Source organism: Xiphias gladius, chromosome 7, assembly GCF_016859285.1.
Source record: "Xiphias gladius isolate SHS-SW01 ecotype Sanya breed wild chromosome 7, ASM1685928v1, whole genome shotgun sequence".
NCBI lineage: Eukaryota > Metazoa > Chordata > Actinopteri > Istiophoriformes > Xiphiidae > Xiphias > Xiphias gladius.
In genome coordinates, this window is record NC_053406.1 from 15,306,314 (window position 1) to 15,325,955 (window position 19,642).

The following is a 19,642-nucleotide window of genomic DNA, read 5'->3' on the forward strand; positions in this document are numbered from 1 at the left end:
TACCACAACGTAGTTTAGAGATCATGCCAGGCCCATTAAGTATTTGCCAGAAAAAGCATGTTTACATCCTCCTTAATGTCTTCCCAAAACGATAGGAGGTTGTCTCGTCGTCTTTTGTTCGTGGTGGCGACACCTTGTGGTCAATAGCGCGAATTACACACGCATTTCCCTCCAGCAGGGGGACAAAATGGAAGAACTACGTCGTGATACCACTACTAATGCTCCAACTTGTGTCATGGTTGACTGCACAGTGGCTTTATGGTTGCAGACAACATCCTACCTGCGTGACGTGGGTTGAAACCGCGGTGGCAAGCCCTGCCAAAGTGTCCACAAGCAAGGCACTCAGTCCCTTATTTTCCCCACACTGAGTGCAAGGAGGTATCAAGTTAACATTAGAATTTGACTTTGGGGGGCATCCTGCTGTCCAAGGGGTATGTAAATACTGATAATGTAGTTGCAGTGTTTCCGGTTCAAGTCCAGCTGTGACCTTTTTCTCAATATTACCCCCTCTCCTTGTCTTCCCTGTTTTCCTGTCAGCTCTCTATAAAGGAATAAAATGTTGCCAAAATAAATAATTACATATGAGTCTATATGCAGTGCAAAGAAAGACTTTATTGAAACAATTCATGTAAAACAACTCTTAAATGGTACATTACCTAATTGCTTCATTTTCTCCTTATGGCAAGTTTTTACAGCATATTCAGAACTCTTTCATAGAAAAAATATGTTTAACAACTTAATCTACAATTACATAGCAAAGATATCAGTGAAAATTTTAAGGCACTTGATCACCAGAAAAGGCCACAAATAGAAATGTTTCACTCATTTGGTTCTTTAGTTAGCAGGAGATACCAACACACAAAACTGATAAACTTCTGATATGGCAGTAAAGACTGAAATGAAGATGGAGGTAAAACAAACCAAAATCGTACCTCAGTCTATTGCTCTAAGCAACAGACAGACAAAATGAAATTTGGTCCCACAAGCTCAAGAAGTGCTCCATTAAATTACGCCTTTAAATGGTCAGGGATTTGAGATGCATAACTTATAAACATTTAACAGCTGACATTAACAGACAAAATAGATAATCAAAAACCAGAATTCCGGCATTGGGGTAAAACAGGAAACTCAAGAAACTGAAACACTGTAGAACCAGAAGATGGCAGTGTAGATTACTAGGAGGCTGCACTGCAGTTATGGTGAATCCATACCGAAGAGCCTGTGTCTAGAAACTGAATCTTCTTTTTTGAAACTTCTTTTGACCTTATTTCTTTAGACTTTGGTTTACCTGACGCTTTTTAAATAGACTGAGAATGTAAGTGGTGGGCATGATGGGGCGAAGCAGGATTAAAATCCTGTCCTATTAAATCCGATAATAATCCTGGTTATCCACAGGGTGTGTACAACCATGAAAACTCTGCAACAAAGTAGCATGACATGTGCATGAGTCTTGAATCAACATCCAAAGTCCAAGAGGTTAAAATGTTGCTGAAATTTGTTTGAATACTTCTTGTCACTGAGGACCTGTGGTTTAGACATGTAAATTTAAGAGCTTGTTTAATTCAAAAGGAGAAAAAAACTGATGAGGTTATTTTCAACAAAATTATACAAAAATAGTCCTCCATAATTTCACTTTGCAACTTTGCAACTAAAATAAATAAAGCCAGCAATAGAGAACCATTTTCTTTGTCAGCCAGCTTATATTGTTATAAACAGGTGTTTGGCTGGAAATGAACTGCTTTTCACAGAGCTTTAGAAGAAAGATAAATCCACCATCCAAATTTTCCTTCACCAGGATGGAAGATTAGGTTTGTATGACTCCTTTGATCAGAGTGGGACTCTGTTCCTCTGCTGGTGTTTAATTGACCAGAAATGCACTGCACCAGCTTTGCGCATACTGTAGCTTGTTTGAGAGGTTATTGTTGTTGGTCTCTGTCATCTGCTCCAATCATTTTTCCAAAAAAAAGGCACTAAAATGACGGTTTCTTGGCAAAGTCACATTATAGCAGACAGTGATATGTCATTTTTCCCAGAAAAGGCTTAAAGTTAGTCTATCTTCTTTGAATGATGTGCTGCATCTCTCCTTCCTTGAAGGTTTTGGTCTCATTTGGAACCTGAATTTGTTTCTGTTTCAGCTTGAACATCTGGATCTCACCACTCCCCCACCTGAGGCAGCGTCACTCATCATCGTATAAACTGACGTCCAGTGTTGCTGTTTTTACTTTGAATAGCATGGGTGGAGAAGCGTTGGCTTGGCTGGGGGAAGAAAATAATGCATTTCCCTTTTCTTAACCATCCATAACAAAATGCTAGGACTCCTCATCCCATAGACAGAGCTGTTTTTGGGGAACATAGTAGGTGAAATGGTAGCCCTTACTGCAGCTCTTTATGCCACACTTGTAGGTAGAGCCTTTGCCTATGTTGTCCCGGCTGCGGCAGTACTTCAGCAGACATGGGTACCACTCGAGACGCAGGCTGTATGTGCAGAGACAGGGCTGCCACAAGTCTTTAATAGAGTGACAGGCCTGAAAGCTGGAAACCTCTGTTATTTGGGGCAGGACCTCGAATATGGAGCCATCCAATCCTATAACACAGGCAAGAGAGAGGCATTATTATCAGACCTTGTGGTATTAAAAACAAAAGCATGCTATTATACAGTTGCGCAAATCATTCTCTTTCTGATTTCACTCAATTAAAATACCATATTGTACTGGAGAGGGCAAACAAAGTGGCTAAAAAGAGGGGAGATGGTGCAGTAAAATGGGACCTTTGTTATGCAAAGGAGATGCTACTGTGCTTCCCTCTGCAGATAACGGTCCAGAGCTTGTTTAATGCAAAAGAGTGCTTGCTGAACCATGACGATCAACATTGTTTCCTGTATAACAGTGCTGTCAGTGGACAATAGTGCTGTCATATGGATTCTCCTCAGCCTGGACAATTTGGACTTCGTTGCGATTAAGATACTGGATCCCACTGTTAAAGGCTTTTTTAAAACAAATAATAAAATAAGTCTTTACTAACGTGTTTTCACTCTAGGGAAGAGTGAGGATAGTACAATATCTCACAGACTGCGTAGAGAAATAAACAAAATTTACCTACTCAGATTTTTTTTCAAGGTAAAATTGGAAAATTTATAAGGAATGTAAATAGACAAATATAACATAGTAAACATAGAGAGCATGTAGCCCTATAACCAAAAAGGCAGAGATAATACATGGAGTCATATCACTAAAAGGGAGTGGGAACGCGAGTTTAGGCGATAGAAACGGGGAAGATAGACAGTGTTGGGGAGATAAAGAGTGTCACTACTGAGATACAGAGTTTAGAGACAATCAGCAGGGAAGGGAGAGAAGTAAAGAGGCTAGAGAACAGACAGAGATTTCATTCAAAATTAACAGAACGTATGCTAGTTTCAATAATAAACAAAGATAAGATGACCACTGACCTTTGTCCAGCCAGTGTTTGACATCTGCCTCCCTGGTGTAGATGGCCTCTCGGGCCTCGCTGCACATGTTGTGAATGTGGGAGCTGAGTTGCAAGGCACGACTTAGATTGACCGCCACGCTCATCGTCAGCTGCTCCAGTCCTCTCCGCTCCTCTGCCAAGCGAATGGCCTGAGGATTTTTCTGAGCAGACAGCACAATTAAAAAAAAAAAAAAAAAAAAAAATCAGTGTTCAATCCCTCAGAGGCTCTGAGCAATACCAGTAAATTAATATTTCGGAGCTGAAAATGTTCATAATAAAACCTGTCATACCTGTCTGAGACGGGCCATAGACTCACTGGGGATGATCTCATTGCGGTTGAGGCGAGAGATGAAGCACAGGGCCTGGTACTGGTTCTGCCCTCTTTCGAGCTCGCCCAGGATCAGCGCTCGAAATATCTTCACATCCTGCGAGACACAAGGGATGAGTGATGACCGGCTGAATGGATAAACAGACGATTCCCAGAAGACTTTGAAGTGGTGCAAGAGGCGAGGTTATAATAACTTAATGTTTATATGTGCAGGCTCATACAGATTAGAACAAATACGCTTTTCATTTTGGTACTTAATGTAGCACTTTTCCAGACACTCAAAGTAATTCAATATGTGGAGTTCAAAGATGTTCAAACAACTGTCTGCTAAAAGTAAAGGGTGGTTTATGTTTCCTACATCCATGGTCTCTCATCTGACAGTTTGTTGATACATTTTATTGTCTGTAACTCTCTGTAGTAATGGTCTGGTTATTTTTGCTGTCAAATTAAGCCTTGGGGCCTCTTTCTTTACAAACTTATCAGAGATCCTCAAATGCTGTAAAAGTCATAAATTTGTGAAGCTGTTTTATGGAACTGTAGATGTATGAAAATGGTGATAGTGGGGAATTCACAAAAAGCTTGTTGCTGTTGGCAAGGGTGTGAGAGATCTGGCGCTAAACCCAAGGCCATAAAGAGTTCTGTGAGAGGGCATGCAAAGCATGATGGGAAGCTCCAGCAGCGGGGAGAGAGGGGCAGCAGACCTGTCTCCCTATCCATCAGACACCCACCCCCCTCCTTGGCTTCAGCTTCGAGACAGACACACACAGTCCCGAAAAACACCCCTCCTCTGCTTTTCACACACCCATCTGAAGCAAACAGGCTGCAGAGGGGTAGCAGTTTCAAGACTTTCACTCCCTGAGCAGGAGAAACTCTGGGACAGATAAACAGCCCAGAGAGAACCCCATTGAGTCCTCCTAAAGAGTTCCACTTCCTGAATGCAAAAGTGTACACACTGGCAAGAAAGCAATACAACCTGCCTCAGAAGTGTTTACGCTCTGTGGTTCTTTGTAGACTACTTTGCATGATCACTGGGTCCTCATTCTAAGAAACACTTTTATCTGTGAAAAGAGTCTCTGGCAGACGTACAATACAAGCATGGGTATTACACAAGACAATCATGCGATACTATTTGACCTTTGGAAAGCAAATTACTGAACAAATATTGATTCATGGGCTTTATGTGATATTAACCCCAGATTTTTCCCTCACACATCTCTGTGAGCTGCTCAGTGTTGTATGAAAAGCCTGGACCTGAAGACTGCAAAGACACAGAGTCAAAATTTAATACCTCAGATGTTCCCATACTGTGGTAATAACCCAGTACTATAGTTTTTGTTGTGTTTTTTTACTTAAAGAACAAAGTCTGAATGATTAAAGAGAATGTCAAGACTACAGGAGGCATGAATAAGTCACAGTGAACACAGTGAGATGTGAAGAAGAGGGAGTACAATGCAGATGGAGAGAAGGGCAAGAGTGCCATTTCCCCTCAAGTGTAGGGAGACGCAGAGGCCACAACTTCAAGACCTCCCATATTGCAGACACATGGCACTACACTGGGACACTGTGTGTGTACGTGTGTGTAGGCAGGGACAGAGAAAGAAGGGAGGAGGCATTCGTGTCAGCCACATGGATTTGCCCCAGGGCTCTCTGGGTAATTACAGAGCAGCAGGGTATAGCTCCACCAACTCTGCTTATTTGGAACTTGTTTTATGCTAAAGTGCGGACGCTGAGATCTCCTCCTCCTCTTGTGTCATTATGCGTCGACATTAATGATTGTCTACTTCTACTGCCCTGCTTTTGGATTTAAGTCAAAAGGGCAAAGGGAGGGCACCAGTGCTTACTGTGGCAAAAACGCTGTCTGATGTAACTTTGTGTCAAACTGACATCATCTGTACATAATAGAAAATCTTAAAGGAATAGTTTTTTTAGGGACATATCCTTATTTGCCTTCTTTCAGAGAGGTAGATGAGAAAATCAATGCCACTCTTAAGTTTGTGTTTTGTAAATATGAAGCTACAACCAGCAGTCGATTAGCTTAGCTAAGCTTAGTCTGAAGACTGGAAACGGGGGGAACCAGCTAGCTGGGCTCTGTCCAAAGGCAGCAAAATCCACCCTACCATGACCTCTGAAGCTTATCAATTAATACGTTATATCCTATTTGTTTGATCTATACAAAAAACAAAGTGTAAAGTGACAATTTGTGGTTTTAAAGAGGTATGTGCCTCACTCTTTCTTGGGCATGTGCAGTAATGTCCTGGAATCCTGTCGAGTCACTGCTCTCAGCCAAGATATTGTCCAGTATATAAACCCCAGAAAAACCATCAATTTGAATTTTTACAATGTGATTTTTGTACGGATTAAATAAATGAGATATAATTTGTCAATTGGTGAGATTTGGGTGTGCCGGTAGGTGGATTTTGTTACCTTTGGACAGAGCCAGGCTAGCTGTTTCCCCCCCATTTCTGGTCTTCATGCTAAGCTTAGCTAACCATCTGCTGGTGGTAGCTTCATATTTGGTGTACAGCGTGAGAGTAGTACTGATCTTCTCATTTAACTCTTCAACTATTCATGTAATCATACAGGTAACACTGAATAAAATACACAATACAATATTTTTGTCTGCATCCAGTGGGTCTCAAACCACCTTTTAAGAGAAATGAAGTTTAATCGTGGCCTTTAAATGGCAATAACAAACCAGTGCTGATATCCTAGCGGTTTTGGTACGGCTGATATAATAACCAGCATGGCTTCAACAGCAAATAGAGTAATAACAATGACATCATGTCCACATCTCCATCCAGACAGAAGCTGCTGGATTCAACTGTTTGTTTGGACAAGACTAGACTCACTTGTGCCTGCCTGAAAACCAGCACTGACACATGCACACATTGACTCATTTGTGCAGACACATTCAAAGTATGATAAAAGAAAACGCAGCAGAAGAGTGAAATGTGCAGTGGTGTGATTTAAGGAGGGTTTACAGCTGTTGTCATGATGACAGGCTGTATCCAAACACCAGGGGAGAGAGAGTTTTGAACTGATCATTCAAACAACATCTTCCTCGTCTAAAATCTGTCAAGTGGGTTGGTGGTTTTTCTTTAGTCAGAACATTATGCAAACAGTTGAAGAGGGAAGATACTGGTAAAGTATGTCTGAAGTTCAGACAAATATGATAGAGGCAAGTGTCAAGCTCCAGTGGGACAGCAGCAGGGGGAAACATACTGTTTGCTGTTGTGGCAGAACCTGCTTCCTCTGTGGTATAGGTATAGGTATAGATAAAGATTCAGTCAAACGCTGCTCAAATACCCCAGATTACCAAACAGAAGACAATGTTAGTGCTAGTGAAACATCTGAACATTAAAACACTTCTGCAACTTTAGGACATTATAGTCAAGTAGACCTGCCAGAGCTTGAAAATGAAGAGTAAGGCGACTTGAATTCACAACTACTGCTTAAAAAAAGTGAAGCCTATATCAGGAAAATGAGTCACCTCCTAAAAGTGCATTTCCACAGACCTACATAAAATTAAAGGTTTGCAGACCAACATTTAGAGAAAATAACCAGGTACGGACAATAAGAATTAAAAGGGTGACATTCTGAAAAAGATGCATAATACCATAATCAAAGGACAGTGTAGCCTTGAGTTTTTCCCCACCAGAGCGGTGTAAATGTCAGCATGGCTATAAATAATCCACACAAGTACAGATTCCTCAGCATTGCTCCCTGACACCCAGGACTTAGTACATTTGCAGACAAACTACCACTGGCCAACAGCCAAACACAAGTCTGTATTCATGCAACCTGACTAGTGGGTCATACTAAGACCAGTTAAACAGGAGAGAGGTGGGGGTCTATTTCATTGGTGGCTACCTTTGGTGGGCCAGATTATTTGAGAGGGGCATAAAAGCCTATTCAGATACTCAAAGGGTGCCATTTACAGTGAACTTTCTCTTACACTTTGGTTCTAACCCACCTAGCCATATATACTCTCTTCACAGAGTATGTACCTGGTTTACTGGCTCTGAAAATGAGAGCTGTGTGAAGCCCTATACTGCAAGAAAAAATAAGGTTCAATTTTCTATAAGGGTTTTGTTGCTAAGAACAGAAATACCATGACCTGGATGACGGAGGATCTTTACGTTTAGCAGACATATAGCATGTAGCAGTTTAAATGTCATAATGACTTCAAGACATGTAAATTTCACTTTGGATGTCATACTAACTGTGCCAACTCACACTTGCATGCATAGATGGACTTTTCAACTCGTAAAATTTATGCGCGCGCACACACACACACACACACACACACACACACACACACACACACACACACACACACACACACACACACACACACACACACACACACAAATAGTGTGCCAGCAGCTATCCCCTGTGCAGTGGGTTCTTCCTGTTTTCCAATCCCCTATAAGACCCTGTCTGTTGATAAGGCTGATGGCTGCTGGCCGGGGAGGACTGCTGGTCAGCCACGCTCTGATGAGTCCTTTGGGATCACTGTGGGTCTATGTGGGTATTTGCAGTGGTCTGAAATTATTATTTTTTTTAAAAACAACTAGATTTTTTTCCCCCCTCTTTTTAAGGCCCTTTCCTACCAAGTCTGCATAGTAACATAAACCTAATGTACAAGCCATTAAATGAGCATTCTACAGCCTTCATAATGATCCATTTTGCTTTTATTTGTAGAAACATAGGTGATGAAACAATTTATTTACTTTTAAGAACCCCAACCTACCGAAATGGTTCTGACTCCCTTTCATGTTTGGCCATGTTTGGTGATGGGGAGGATATTTGCCTTGGTGCATGAGAGAAGCCCAGTCAAAAAGCACAGGTGTAGTCAGGGATTAAAGATCATGTTGGTAGACAGAAGGAAAGAGGGTGAGACAGACTCACGCAGACAAAAGAGCAGGAGAAAAGCTGCTGCACTAAGAAATGCTTGAGTTGAAGCTAATTACAGAGGCTCCAAAGGCAGGAATGTGGAGTCACTTTTGGGGCTGGTCACACCTGGATGTCCAAAGAGCGACCCAATTAGTAAACAGTGGCAGTGAATGGACAATAAAATACTGGAGGCCACAGAAAGAAAAGTATTCCCCTTGGCTATTTTCTTGACAACAATGGAAGGTTACTAACTTTGCCTACTTTTGGAGTTTTAATATTACAGCTGAAACACTGCACTGCAACAGCTTGTAATATATACTTTAAAGACTTCAGACCTGTGCAAAATATGTGCAGGCCTCAGTGAGGGAACTATTCGAACCTGGATACAATTATCCAGACACCCAAACTGTTTATGGAGACTTTGCATCCAGGAAATGAGAGGGAGACAAACAGTGAGTGCTAACAGGGAAGGAAATGAGGCAGATAGATAAGGCATAAACAATAGAGACAGCTACAGTCCCTTTCAGCCTCCAACCGTTGTCCCACAGCTTTCATATCCTGTTGCAGGGCACACACAGCTAACAGCTAGTTTATGGAAAGGCATTCAAAAAATAATGATATAATTCAAACCATATATATCTCGTCATTATTTTTTTTAAAATCAGATATTTGAAAAATGTTGTCTTTTTCAAAGCCTTACATGCAAATATGAATTTAAAACACCATGATTTAACTCATAAATTTAAATTGTCATAAAAAAGGTTTATATGTAGTCTTTGTTTTTGACCTGTCATCTGAGTAACAAAATAAATAAATAAATAAATAAATAAATTTTAAAAGAGGAGAGGTTAGTTTATTTTTTATTTTTTGCTTTTATTCATCTATTTGGAAAATTTCACTTGCAAAAAGTTCCTTTTAATGGAAAACCAGGCAGCCTGATGCTAGTTTCTAAAATATTCTTTAAATAAAGTTGTTTTCATCTTTTTCTTTTTTAGACTTTATTTGCTCTTTTGCAGAACTTTTAATATGGAAACGGCGTTTTATGACTGAAAAAGTGACACAGGAGCAGTTTATTTGACTAGAAAAAGGGTGGTGTAATACCTTCACATTTGGTGACCCTTAGAGAACTGACTGAACTGTCACAATGGTTGCATAGTGAAGTCAAACACAGTAAATCAGTTCGAGCGTAACCAGGCCGAGCCAGCCAAAAGGACACAGCCATGAATTTGACAAAATGACATTTCGGTACACTGTGTGGAGAACAGAATGGAAGCTTTGGCAGAGTAAACCCTTTGTAGGTTTTTCGTTGCAGACTGTGTCTTTAAAACTCTGAGGTAGTCAGAAATGATCACAACTATGCTCAATGTAAGCCACAACTACTGTGTCCTTGTCCATCAAAGGCTGTTACCACAGCACCATGCAGTCCACTGTCATTGGGAAAAATCTGATAGGGTGAATGATAGCTGTCTTTCTCTGCCGTGTCCTCTCTCCCTGCACGGCTGTCGGAATAGGAAGCTTTTTCTTTACCAGCAGCATTACAGATGAACATCTGGCCTGCTGGTGGGAGGAGGATAAAGGATAAAGACATCAACAGGGCCTGAGGGGCCACAAGAGGCCAAAGGGGGACCATGTGGGGCCTTGAAGGGCCACAGAAAAAGCTATTTTCCTGGGATTCGGAGTCAGCAGGGAACAAAGGGTGGCTAAGAGAAAGACTTAAGCAGGTTCTTCTTTGGAAAGGTCCACTGCCTGCACACACTGCAATGAAAGATGCATGGAGTAGAAACAAAAACAATATTATGTAAAAAAACAAACCAAATCTGAAATTATTTGTGGTATAAATGAAAATTAATGTGTTCAAATTCCAAGTTCTAAGTAACTTGTCATGAAAGTAATGTCAAACGGTGATTACTGTCTTGACAGGTAAGCGAAGTGCAGTTCCTCTGAATCACACATCTTGTTTTACTATGCAGTAACTTATTAGTGGAGATTCTCTCTCCCACATGGAAAAAAGCCATAGCATGACAAGGGTAACTGAGTAGGAGCAGAGGTCCTCTGAGGTACTGGTCAACGTAAACAACAGCTTGAATATCTGAACATTTATTGGGGTTAAGGAAGAAGAACTAAAATATATTTTGAGTTGTTTCATTTCATTCACTGGGTGGACAATTTATCACATGGATGATTTCACTGACCACTGGTGACTTGCAGAGGACTCACTGTGACCTTTCCCAATTACAGAGAATAAGACTCATGTGCCCCTATAATGTGTCCAGTGTCTAAAACGACAACACTTCCTGGAACGGGGGACACTTCCCAGTGAAAAGATTTTACAAGTTTGTACAAGTGACAAAGTGGGATGGTGTTTCAGGGTTGAAGGAGAGACAAGGTGTGGTAGCATAAACTGCACTGACTTGCAACTGATGTACAGTGCCTGCAAAGTAGAAAAAAAAACAAAAAAAACACAACTGGCAGTTGCTTCATTTGGCAAACATTGGCATTTCCCACAAACAAAAAAGAACAAAATGAATTGCCGGCAGGCCTCCCACACAGGAGAGATTGCCTAATAGCTAATGAAGGCTACAGTCCAAATCCATTGGAACAATTCTAATGAGCGATACAGTATGCGAAGGCTGTGGGAGAACTAGGAATGGTCACCTGCCAAAATGGGTCACAGAAACTGCGTATCCCATTGGAAGGGCACACAGACAGGCTAACCAACCTGCCTCCCCACCCCCACCTCTCAGTCTGCTTTTGACATAGCATCTGAGGGTGTGTGAAGAATCTCCAATTCATTCTTACAGTAAGCTTATTATTGGGCGTATCCCTAAAGCCTCTGTACTATGAGGACTATCAGAATATACACTACAGTGAACTGACATGAGGGCAAAACAGCCCCTGGATGAAACACTATTCAGTTTTTAAGCCTGAAATGAAATGAGAATTAAATAAAAACGGCTGACAGGCTCCATCACACCACGGTGTCACTGTTTACAAAATCCAGACTCATTTAACATGATAGCGTGAGTGTCAAGTGACTTCCCAACATCTGTTACTCCCTTGACCCATCAGCACAGCAAGGAGTCACTCATGCCATATCTACACTGATGTAGATACATTTAAAGCTTTCCAGCAAAGAAAAAACTCTCCAATGTGGATAACTTTTAATATGGTTTTAGGCTGCATTGTGAAAGGCCATAATGAAGCTTTTTCAAAACTGATGTGTGATTTTTCATGTGATTAGTTACAAAGCTACTGGCTCAAATGGCTTATGAATCCCAAAATATCTTTCACTATTTTGGCATTTCGGGGAGGACAGCAGACTGTTTGAGCATGATCTGAAAACACTGGGGCGAATGGAAAGCCTTTCAAATTTCAACAGCCTTTTGATTTTTTTCTGCACTAGTGTAGCTGAAGGTTTATTGGTAAAGTTTTCTTTAAATAAATCAAAACAGTTTAAAAAAAAAAAAAGGTTCAAACTGTGCTCTCAGATGTTTATTAGAGACAAGGTGCATGTAACTATACATGTAGAAGGACGTGCACCATTGCATCCCAGAAAGGAAACCTTCAAGTGTAAACTCAGCTGAGAGGCCTGTGAAGTCACTCCCATTCCTGCATTGATCAAACCCACTAGTTTGGACATGAAAGTAAGACAAACAGAGTAAAAACTGATTGGCTTCTCTGACAAAGTTTCTACATCTGGAAAAACCCAAAACAGCCTCTCAAATATGTGAGACATTTCCCTTGGATTATTCTCCAAGACATGGTTTATGTTCAGCTCAAAGTCTTAGACGCAGACTTAGACTATGTTAGACCATCAATTGTTGCAGTGGTTGCTGAAGGAAAAAAGCAGATCTGCACTGAATCTGCAACTAACAACTGACTAGTGATCTGTCAGTTCAAGGCTACAACAGCGCGTCTGTGCTCAGATTTTTTATTGCGATGCAAAAATTGTGCACTGACATTAAGCAGGATCAGGATATTACTGAACTGCAGACAGATTGCTGCAATTTTATATAATTGAGAGTAGATTCAACTGTAAACACTTCACGGTGACACCAGATGGGAATGAAATTGTGAAATTACTAACACTAAGTCCCTCAACTACGCAGTGAAAAGTTCTGAGAAAGTTTAGCAACCTAGAAACACACCTGGATAATAAATAGTGAATGTTTATGTCCCTCTCATGATGCCCTTCTTTCATTAAAAAAAATGATAATATCACATTTCTTCAGTGGTTTGAACTGAATTGACAGTATTATCTACATGTTGAGATTTACTCAACATGACACAGAGGTGTCATGAGCAAGCTAAACCCCGTGATCTTTTCCATATGTCCACATGTCTTCAGAGCAAACGTAACACTCCTGAAATCACAGTAAGGCTGATTCTTACAGTGATTCATTGCTTGGGTAAGGTTGACTAAACTCCCCTCTCACATCCAGCAGACCAATAATGTCTAATGGCTATAACATTTACCATCACATCTTTGCCGCATATTCATAAAACAGCAAAGAGCAAGAAGCCGGCTTTCTGATGACTATTTATTAAGATTTCCTTTGGAAATTGTCCTCGTAAACATCACAGGCTTTAGGAAAAAGAAAAAGAAAACATCAGACAAAAGCTAAAAAGCTTGTTTGCCCACTTACATTCACTCCCGGATAAGTAACATGAACAATCCTTCCAAAGAGTGTTTTTATCAGTGCGGTACCTATCCACCTTAGGCTGTGTAGTTCATTATAACTCTCCATTGTTTAACATCCCAGTTAAAACACTCTTCTTCCCACATGAGCTCATCTGGACTGTATATTCATGGCAGCTGCAAGTGACAGCTCATCCAACTTTCCATAAATCTTGGGGATACTGCACAAGAGCTAAATAAAAACCACATGCAGGAGAAATGAAGAGAGAGCAGAAAGAAGTGAGCAAGAGACAGGGAGGGGGACGGAGGGAGGAAGAGACACAGAAATAGAGGGGGGCAAGGAGGCCAACCTAAAGATGGAGCAGATAAATCAGGCAGTGGAAAAGTAAAGTGATCTAAGAGGTACTGTTGGATTTATTCAAATAAACAAAACCATATGTGCATATTTATGTGTGTGAGCATGCACGGGTGCATGCATGAAGGGATGCAGCAACATGGGGTGCCTTCACAACAGAGCAAATGGTCCCTCCTCACAGATCACTCTATGTCTTTCTTTTTCGGTGTGTCACCAATGATTGGGGGTGACTGCCTCTTCTCTTTCAACTCTAAATTAGCTGTTTTGGTTAGTGAACCAGACGTGCAGATCAAAAAGGTCAGACATGCCCACTTAATCCTGGTAAATCTCCCCCTTCACATCTCGCCAGCCTGTCAGCTTCTGTGTGACAGCAACCATCACAGACACATGCCTTTGCTCTGTGCACCTCTGTGATTCCCCTCTTACGCTCAGCAGTTGTAGTTTTCCTTCCAGGACTGACATTTATGTGTCTCTGAGTAGTGATTGTTGAAAGTGAAACGGTGTCGTCTCTCCAGAAATCATGAATGCAGTGCTGGTCAGGGAGGGACACCTGATCAGCTTGTCTACTTTTAGTAGAATGCTAAATATGGCTGCTGGTGATCAGCTCTGGGCTGGACCCATGAGCAGCTGGGGTTATAAGGCCATTGGGGTCTGCGAGCATCCACATCTAAGGAGCAGCAGCTGCCTTGACCTCTGCGAGACTCATGCAGAGATGGAAAAAGATGAATGAAACTACAAGTTCTGCTTGAGATTATGTGTGAGTCACAGTATCTAATCCAGGAAGTTTTACGCTTTTGGGATGATCTCCTTGAAGATTCACATTTGTGACCATGCATCTTTGCTCATTTGTAAAAATTTAGCTTGAACCAGGGGACCATTATAGTTACTTAATTTTAGCTTTGATGGACTAGGGTAGGGATTTGGAGCTGCTCTCATGAGAATATGAAAAATAAAAAAAATGCACCAAGAAAAAGGTAAACAAGTGGACACAGGAGCAGTTCTACCACAATTGGTTTTTGGGGTGTCGACCTCAAATCTCCATACATGACTTGGATTTGTTAAAGCAAGGGTTTCTGATTATGTGAAACACGTACGTACCCTTGTTTGATCAGATTTTGTCCCAGGGGAAACCAATTAGGTGAAAGCGAAGGTTGGGGCCCATCAGTAGGCCCTGAGATGTCTCCAAGGTCTCCCACATGAAACAAGGAGCAATGCAATTTTGGATTTTGCCTAATTTTAACGATGAACAAACTTCCTTGCTCTCATTGAATTGACTGAGTCTGCACTTACATCTCTATCTACAGTATACACTTCTTGATTTATTTGGGGGACCTCCTGGAGAATTCAAGGACCACTGATTGGCCCCAGCCATTACTTTGGGAACCATGAAGCGGGCTCAGTTGCAACAAGTTCTGGTTCAGGCAAAACTTACAGCTATGCAGTAATGTGAAACTTTGAAACAGCACCAAATCTCCAAATCTCATAGGGTATCATCCGGGTGTCCTAATGAGCGAGGGGGGTGACGTCCCCTCAACGCACAACAACGTTTAGTGTAAGTGGTAAACAGGACCACCTCTCACCTGTTTGAAGTCCGCCACAAAAGTGATGAGTGTCCCATCTCCCTGCTTGAATTCGAGTGATATCGAGTCTCTCTCACTGTCCGCCTCCAAAACCTCATCGGTCACCAGTCCGTCAGAGAGCCGGACCCGGACCCGCAGCTCTGAACCGAGTCCCGCAGCGACGACCAACACCAGGGCGCAGAGACGGGTCAGTATCCGAACTGAAGCCGCAGAGATGCAACTCGCCAACATCCCCAAAGACGCAAAACTGAACCCGACAGTGGAAAAAATCGAGGTGAAATCCAAAGATCTGCGTTCATATCCCTTAACTATTTTCCTTGGAGTTTTCGTGAAGTCTTTTCCGTCATATTCAAAAAGCGGTTCTGTATTTTACAGGTCGCAGTTCCATATGGTGCCCTGTGTGCAAGCACTTTCCAGAACCACAAGCACGGTCATGGAAATCAGACGACAGACCCCTCACTGAAGTCTCTGCTTTTCACTTCTGGGAGACTAGTTCACCTCCATTGAAAGTCTCTCTCTCCCTCCCTCTCTCCCTCTCTCTCCCTCTCTCTCTCTCTCCCTCTCTCTCTCTCTCTCTGGTAAAATCATGCGCAATTCAGTTCCCCCTCGCACCACAGCCAATAGAACGATGGTCGCACGTTACTTCCCATTCTGCTTTGTGTTGATATTCCCGTCTTCTTCCTTTTTTTTCTCCCCCTCTTTACTTCTGCAATTCATGCAGTCCCGTCACTTCCTATCCGTCGGTATCCCACTGCTCGCCTGGCCTCCAAACTTTCTGTGTGTGTGTGTGTGTGTGTGTGTGTGTGAGTGAGTGAGTGAGTGTAGTGATGGTAGTAAACTCTTAAAGCCATACCACCCTCTGAAAACTCTGCCCATCCCCCTAAAGGCCTCATGTGATCCCCCTGCGAGTAGGCTGAACTGATAATACCCCCAACAATTATAACAAAGGTGTTGTTAGGATTGGCAAATCATAGCTCTGTGGATTTTGTTCTTGCCATGTAGGGATAAATAAAAGGCATGGGCAAACTATAACCTGCAGCTGGTGGTGATCAAAAAGCAAACAACAACCAGTTGTCAAAAAAAAAAGAAAAAGGCTCTGGCAAACAGTTATTAAAGGTTTTTTTTAATCTTATACTAGATATTTTCTCAAGTTTACAAGCCTTATGATATCAAGATAAATGTGACAAATAAAGTTAGGTATTTAATGTCATAAGTCTGTTGGTCTGCATTCCATCTTATAAGAAAGAACACTGGATATATTCTTTTAATACATCTTCTTGGCATATCAAATATTAGTGGGGCATATTTGAATCACAAATGTGTGAAACCGAGACTATTGCTGTGAAAATCAGCACTACAGTCTAGCGCCTCCAGCCTAGTGAGGAAAACAAAGATGTAGGGTGGTCTATTCATCTGCGTTTTTTCATTAACTCCTATAATGACCAGTTTTAAAAACAAACGTTGAATAAAAAAATATGGCAAGTTGCAATTTTCTTTTGTGACCTCACTCTGTTGTTTATCCCACGTGTCTATCTAATCTCACTGACACTTTTTGTTTATGAGTTCAGTTGCGATGCTGCCCCTCTGAAATAAATAAATCAGGTAATTGTAACCTTTGAAGAAGACATACGGTTGATTCACAGATTCCTGGTGAAGGAAAAAACATAGTCACTCCTTTATTCTCCTGACATATGTTATTTAATTTTATGATGTCCTCAAGGGAAAGCTTGACAAGCCTGAGGTGAGAGCTGCCAAACAGAGAAAAGCTGCCTATCTGAAAGAAGATCTCAGAGCCACATTAAATGGTAGATTAACACCTCGTGTGTGTGTGTGTGTGTGTGTGTGTGTGTGTGTGTGTGTGTGTGTGTGTGTGTCTGTGTGTCTGTGTGTATGTGTGTGTTGCAAGAGGGAGGGTGACATCCCCACTGCACTAAATCACCTGAGAAGTTGTGCGTTATCTCTACCGCCTGACGCACTGCATTCTGGGTGGGCCAAGCCCTGGGCTGGTGACCCCGAATGTGGCAGCACTTGAGTGCTGCTGAGACCAAGAGGTGGTCGCTTCAGTGAAGGGGAAAACAAACAGAGAGGCCATAAAGCAGAGCAAACGTTGTTAGCTGGGCCTGGCAAACCAAACTGGGCCCCGGACTCTGATAGACTGGAGGAGTGGGGGTCAGGCAAACACACCTCTTTGTGTTGGAGTTTACTCCTCAAGTATTCTCCGGCTACATCTTAGTTAGAGCATTTAAATAGCTGCAGGCCAAACTTGGAGCCAAGAATAGGTCACGGGATGCATGTCATCATCTAATATTTTACTAGACCCTTCAAAGTCAACAATTTAATGCCTCCTCCACTGTCAGCAAACATATACATCTATATCAATTTCGTGCTCGCTCGCTGCACTTGCTTCACTCTGAATTGTCCTGCTGTATCCACACACACGGCAGTCCAAAGTGCAGTAGCTCTCTGAGGCTGTTTGCCTGCAGTCATACAGGCAGATAGCGAATACAGACAGTGCAAATCTGCAGCGTAGAGAGGGTATTTATGATTAACTAGCAATTGCTTTGTCCCGCAGTAATAACAGACACAATGAGAAGTGTTCGTCGGGGCTTCACCTCTCTGGTCTGGTATAAATCAATGAGCAAGAGAAGAGAAAAAGCAAATAAATCATACAAATACCCTGTGGATTATGTAGCAGGAAATCCGCTTTACACTTACACATCATCAAGAAATAATATAATAATATAATCAAATTTAAATTTCATCATATTCCTTTCACTCTTGACTTGATTTCCGTATGAATTGTCTTTATCCCAGTTTTGCAATGCTCAAATGTTCTGCAATATTCTCTTAGTCCTTCCAGCTAAAATGGGGAGCAGTTGTTTGCATTCCTAAAGTCAAAACCTGTGAAATAGACACTCTAGTCTTGTCTGGTAAGTCTCCTGTTTTTTTTGTGTGTGTGTTTGCTTTTTCATCCAAACAACACAGCTGCAAAGGTTCCCTTATCTAAACACATGTAATCCTGGCATCCTCCTGTAGTTTGGAAATAAGAAAACCCATGTATATCTTGCCCTTTGTTAAAAGAGATGCATTGACTCTTGAGTAATGATAGTATAGATATAGAATTATAGGCCTTATGCGCTATTTTTCAGTATCTCAACAAGAGGAAAATTATGGCATTTTGCTTAAACATTACACTGCTGTAAATAAATCAAAACTGAATTAAATACAAAACTAATAGTAAAGATGCTACCAGGACCAAAACCATGTAGAATTAGAAACTAGCACCAAATTAAAATATTATTTGCAGACAACAATGTGGGATTTAATGTGAGCGACATGGTTGTGAAATAATCCTCAACTGCTGCAAAAACACACACATCCACTTCCTCGTTTACTGCTAGAAATGAGAAGTATTTCCACCCTTTGATGAGGGACAACTGTGCGTATTTGTGAGGTATTCGGCTTTGACTACAGCCAAGGTACTAATACTACATTCCAGTCGTGTGTTTATGTGTGTGCATATGCATGGACTTGCACAAAGTTAGCTTAAAATGGTTTGTGCTTGACAGGGGATTTGTGCCACCCAGGTAGAACTTCTCACCAAAACGGCAATTTTTGCCAGTGAACTGAACGGGAGAGTGGGCCGACTCTTCTGCATCTCATCAGATTTGTCTTATTTTAAATAAATGCAGTAGCATGGAGTCAGAGCATACTCCCCAACTGGAACACTTTGCTGTCGTAGTAGGAATTGAAAACCCCAGATAGAGAAAGACAATATTTGCAGTGTGGGTTGATCGCTATAACATGCATCCACACAGTGATACCCGTAATACTCCCCGTATGGCCATATTATTTTCCTCCATAATGATTTGCTTGAACAGTGTTCGGAGGTAATCAGAAAGCCTCCAAAACCAACAAGTTGATGATGTTTCACCTCTACGGCACTGCAAGATGAGGACAGCCTCTGGGGCAGAGCCAAGCTCTGTGAATGATCTGTAGTTGATCTCTCCTCCAGACGGATGCCAGAACTGTCTGTGTCTGTGTGTGTGTGTGTGTGTGTGTGTGTGCGTGTGCGCGGCCTTTGAGAATGTGAACAGTATTTATATAAGGATTGCAGGAGCTGAAATCAAGCTGCTTTCCAGTCCTCTGATGATATTTTCATATCTTTACACCCCTTCCTTTCTTGGCTTGGTGTAACTGTTTCGCCTATAGTGTGTTGGGGGAGCAGCCAGTCGCTCGGTGAGCGCCCTGCTGTAGGCTGCGTGAAGATATCCCCTTACACACGTGGGGCTCTGGGGCCACAGTAACCCTTCTGGAACACAGGCTCACATGGGGGGAAAGAGAGTAAGGAGGAGGTGAGTTGGATCACGGTGCGGAGA

At 41.8% G+C, this 19,642-nt stretch overlaps 1 protein-coding gene across 1 annotated transcript; it reads right to left on the reverse strand.

Moving 5' to 3' along the window:
- Positions 1-609: 609 nt before the first annotated feature.
- Positions 610-16,123, reverse strand: oafa (OAF homolog a (Drosophila)). Its single transcript, XM_040131711.1, has 4 exons — positions 15,264-16,123; positions 3,756-3,890; positions 3,446-3,626; positions 610-2,584 (listed from the first exon to the last, which is right to left on the reverse strand). The coding sequence occupies exons 1-4, from the start codon at positions 15,492-15,494 to the stop codon at positions 2,310-2,312; spliced, it is 822 nt and encodes a 273-aa protein (XP_039987645.1). The 5' UTR covers positions 15,495-16,123; the 3' UTR covers positions 610-2,309.
- Between the last annotated feature and the right edge of the window lie 3,519 nt (positions 16,124-19,642).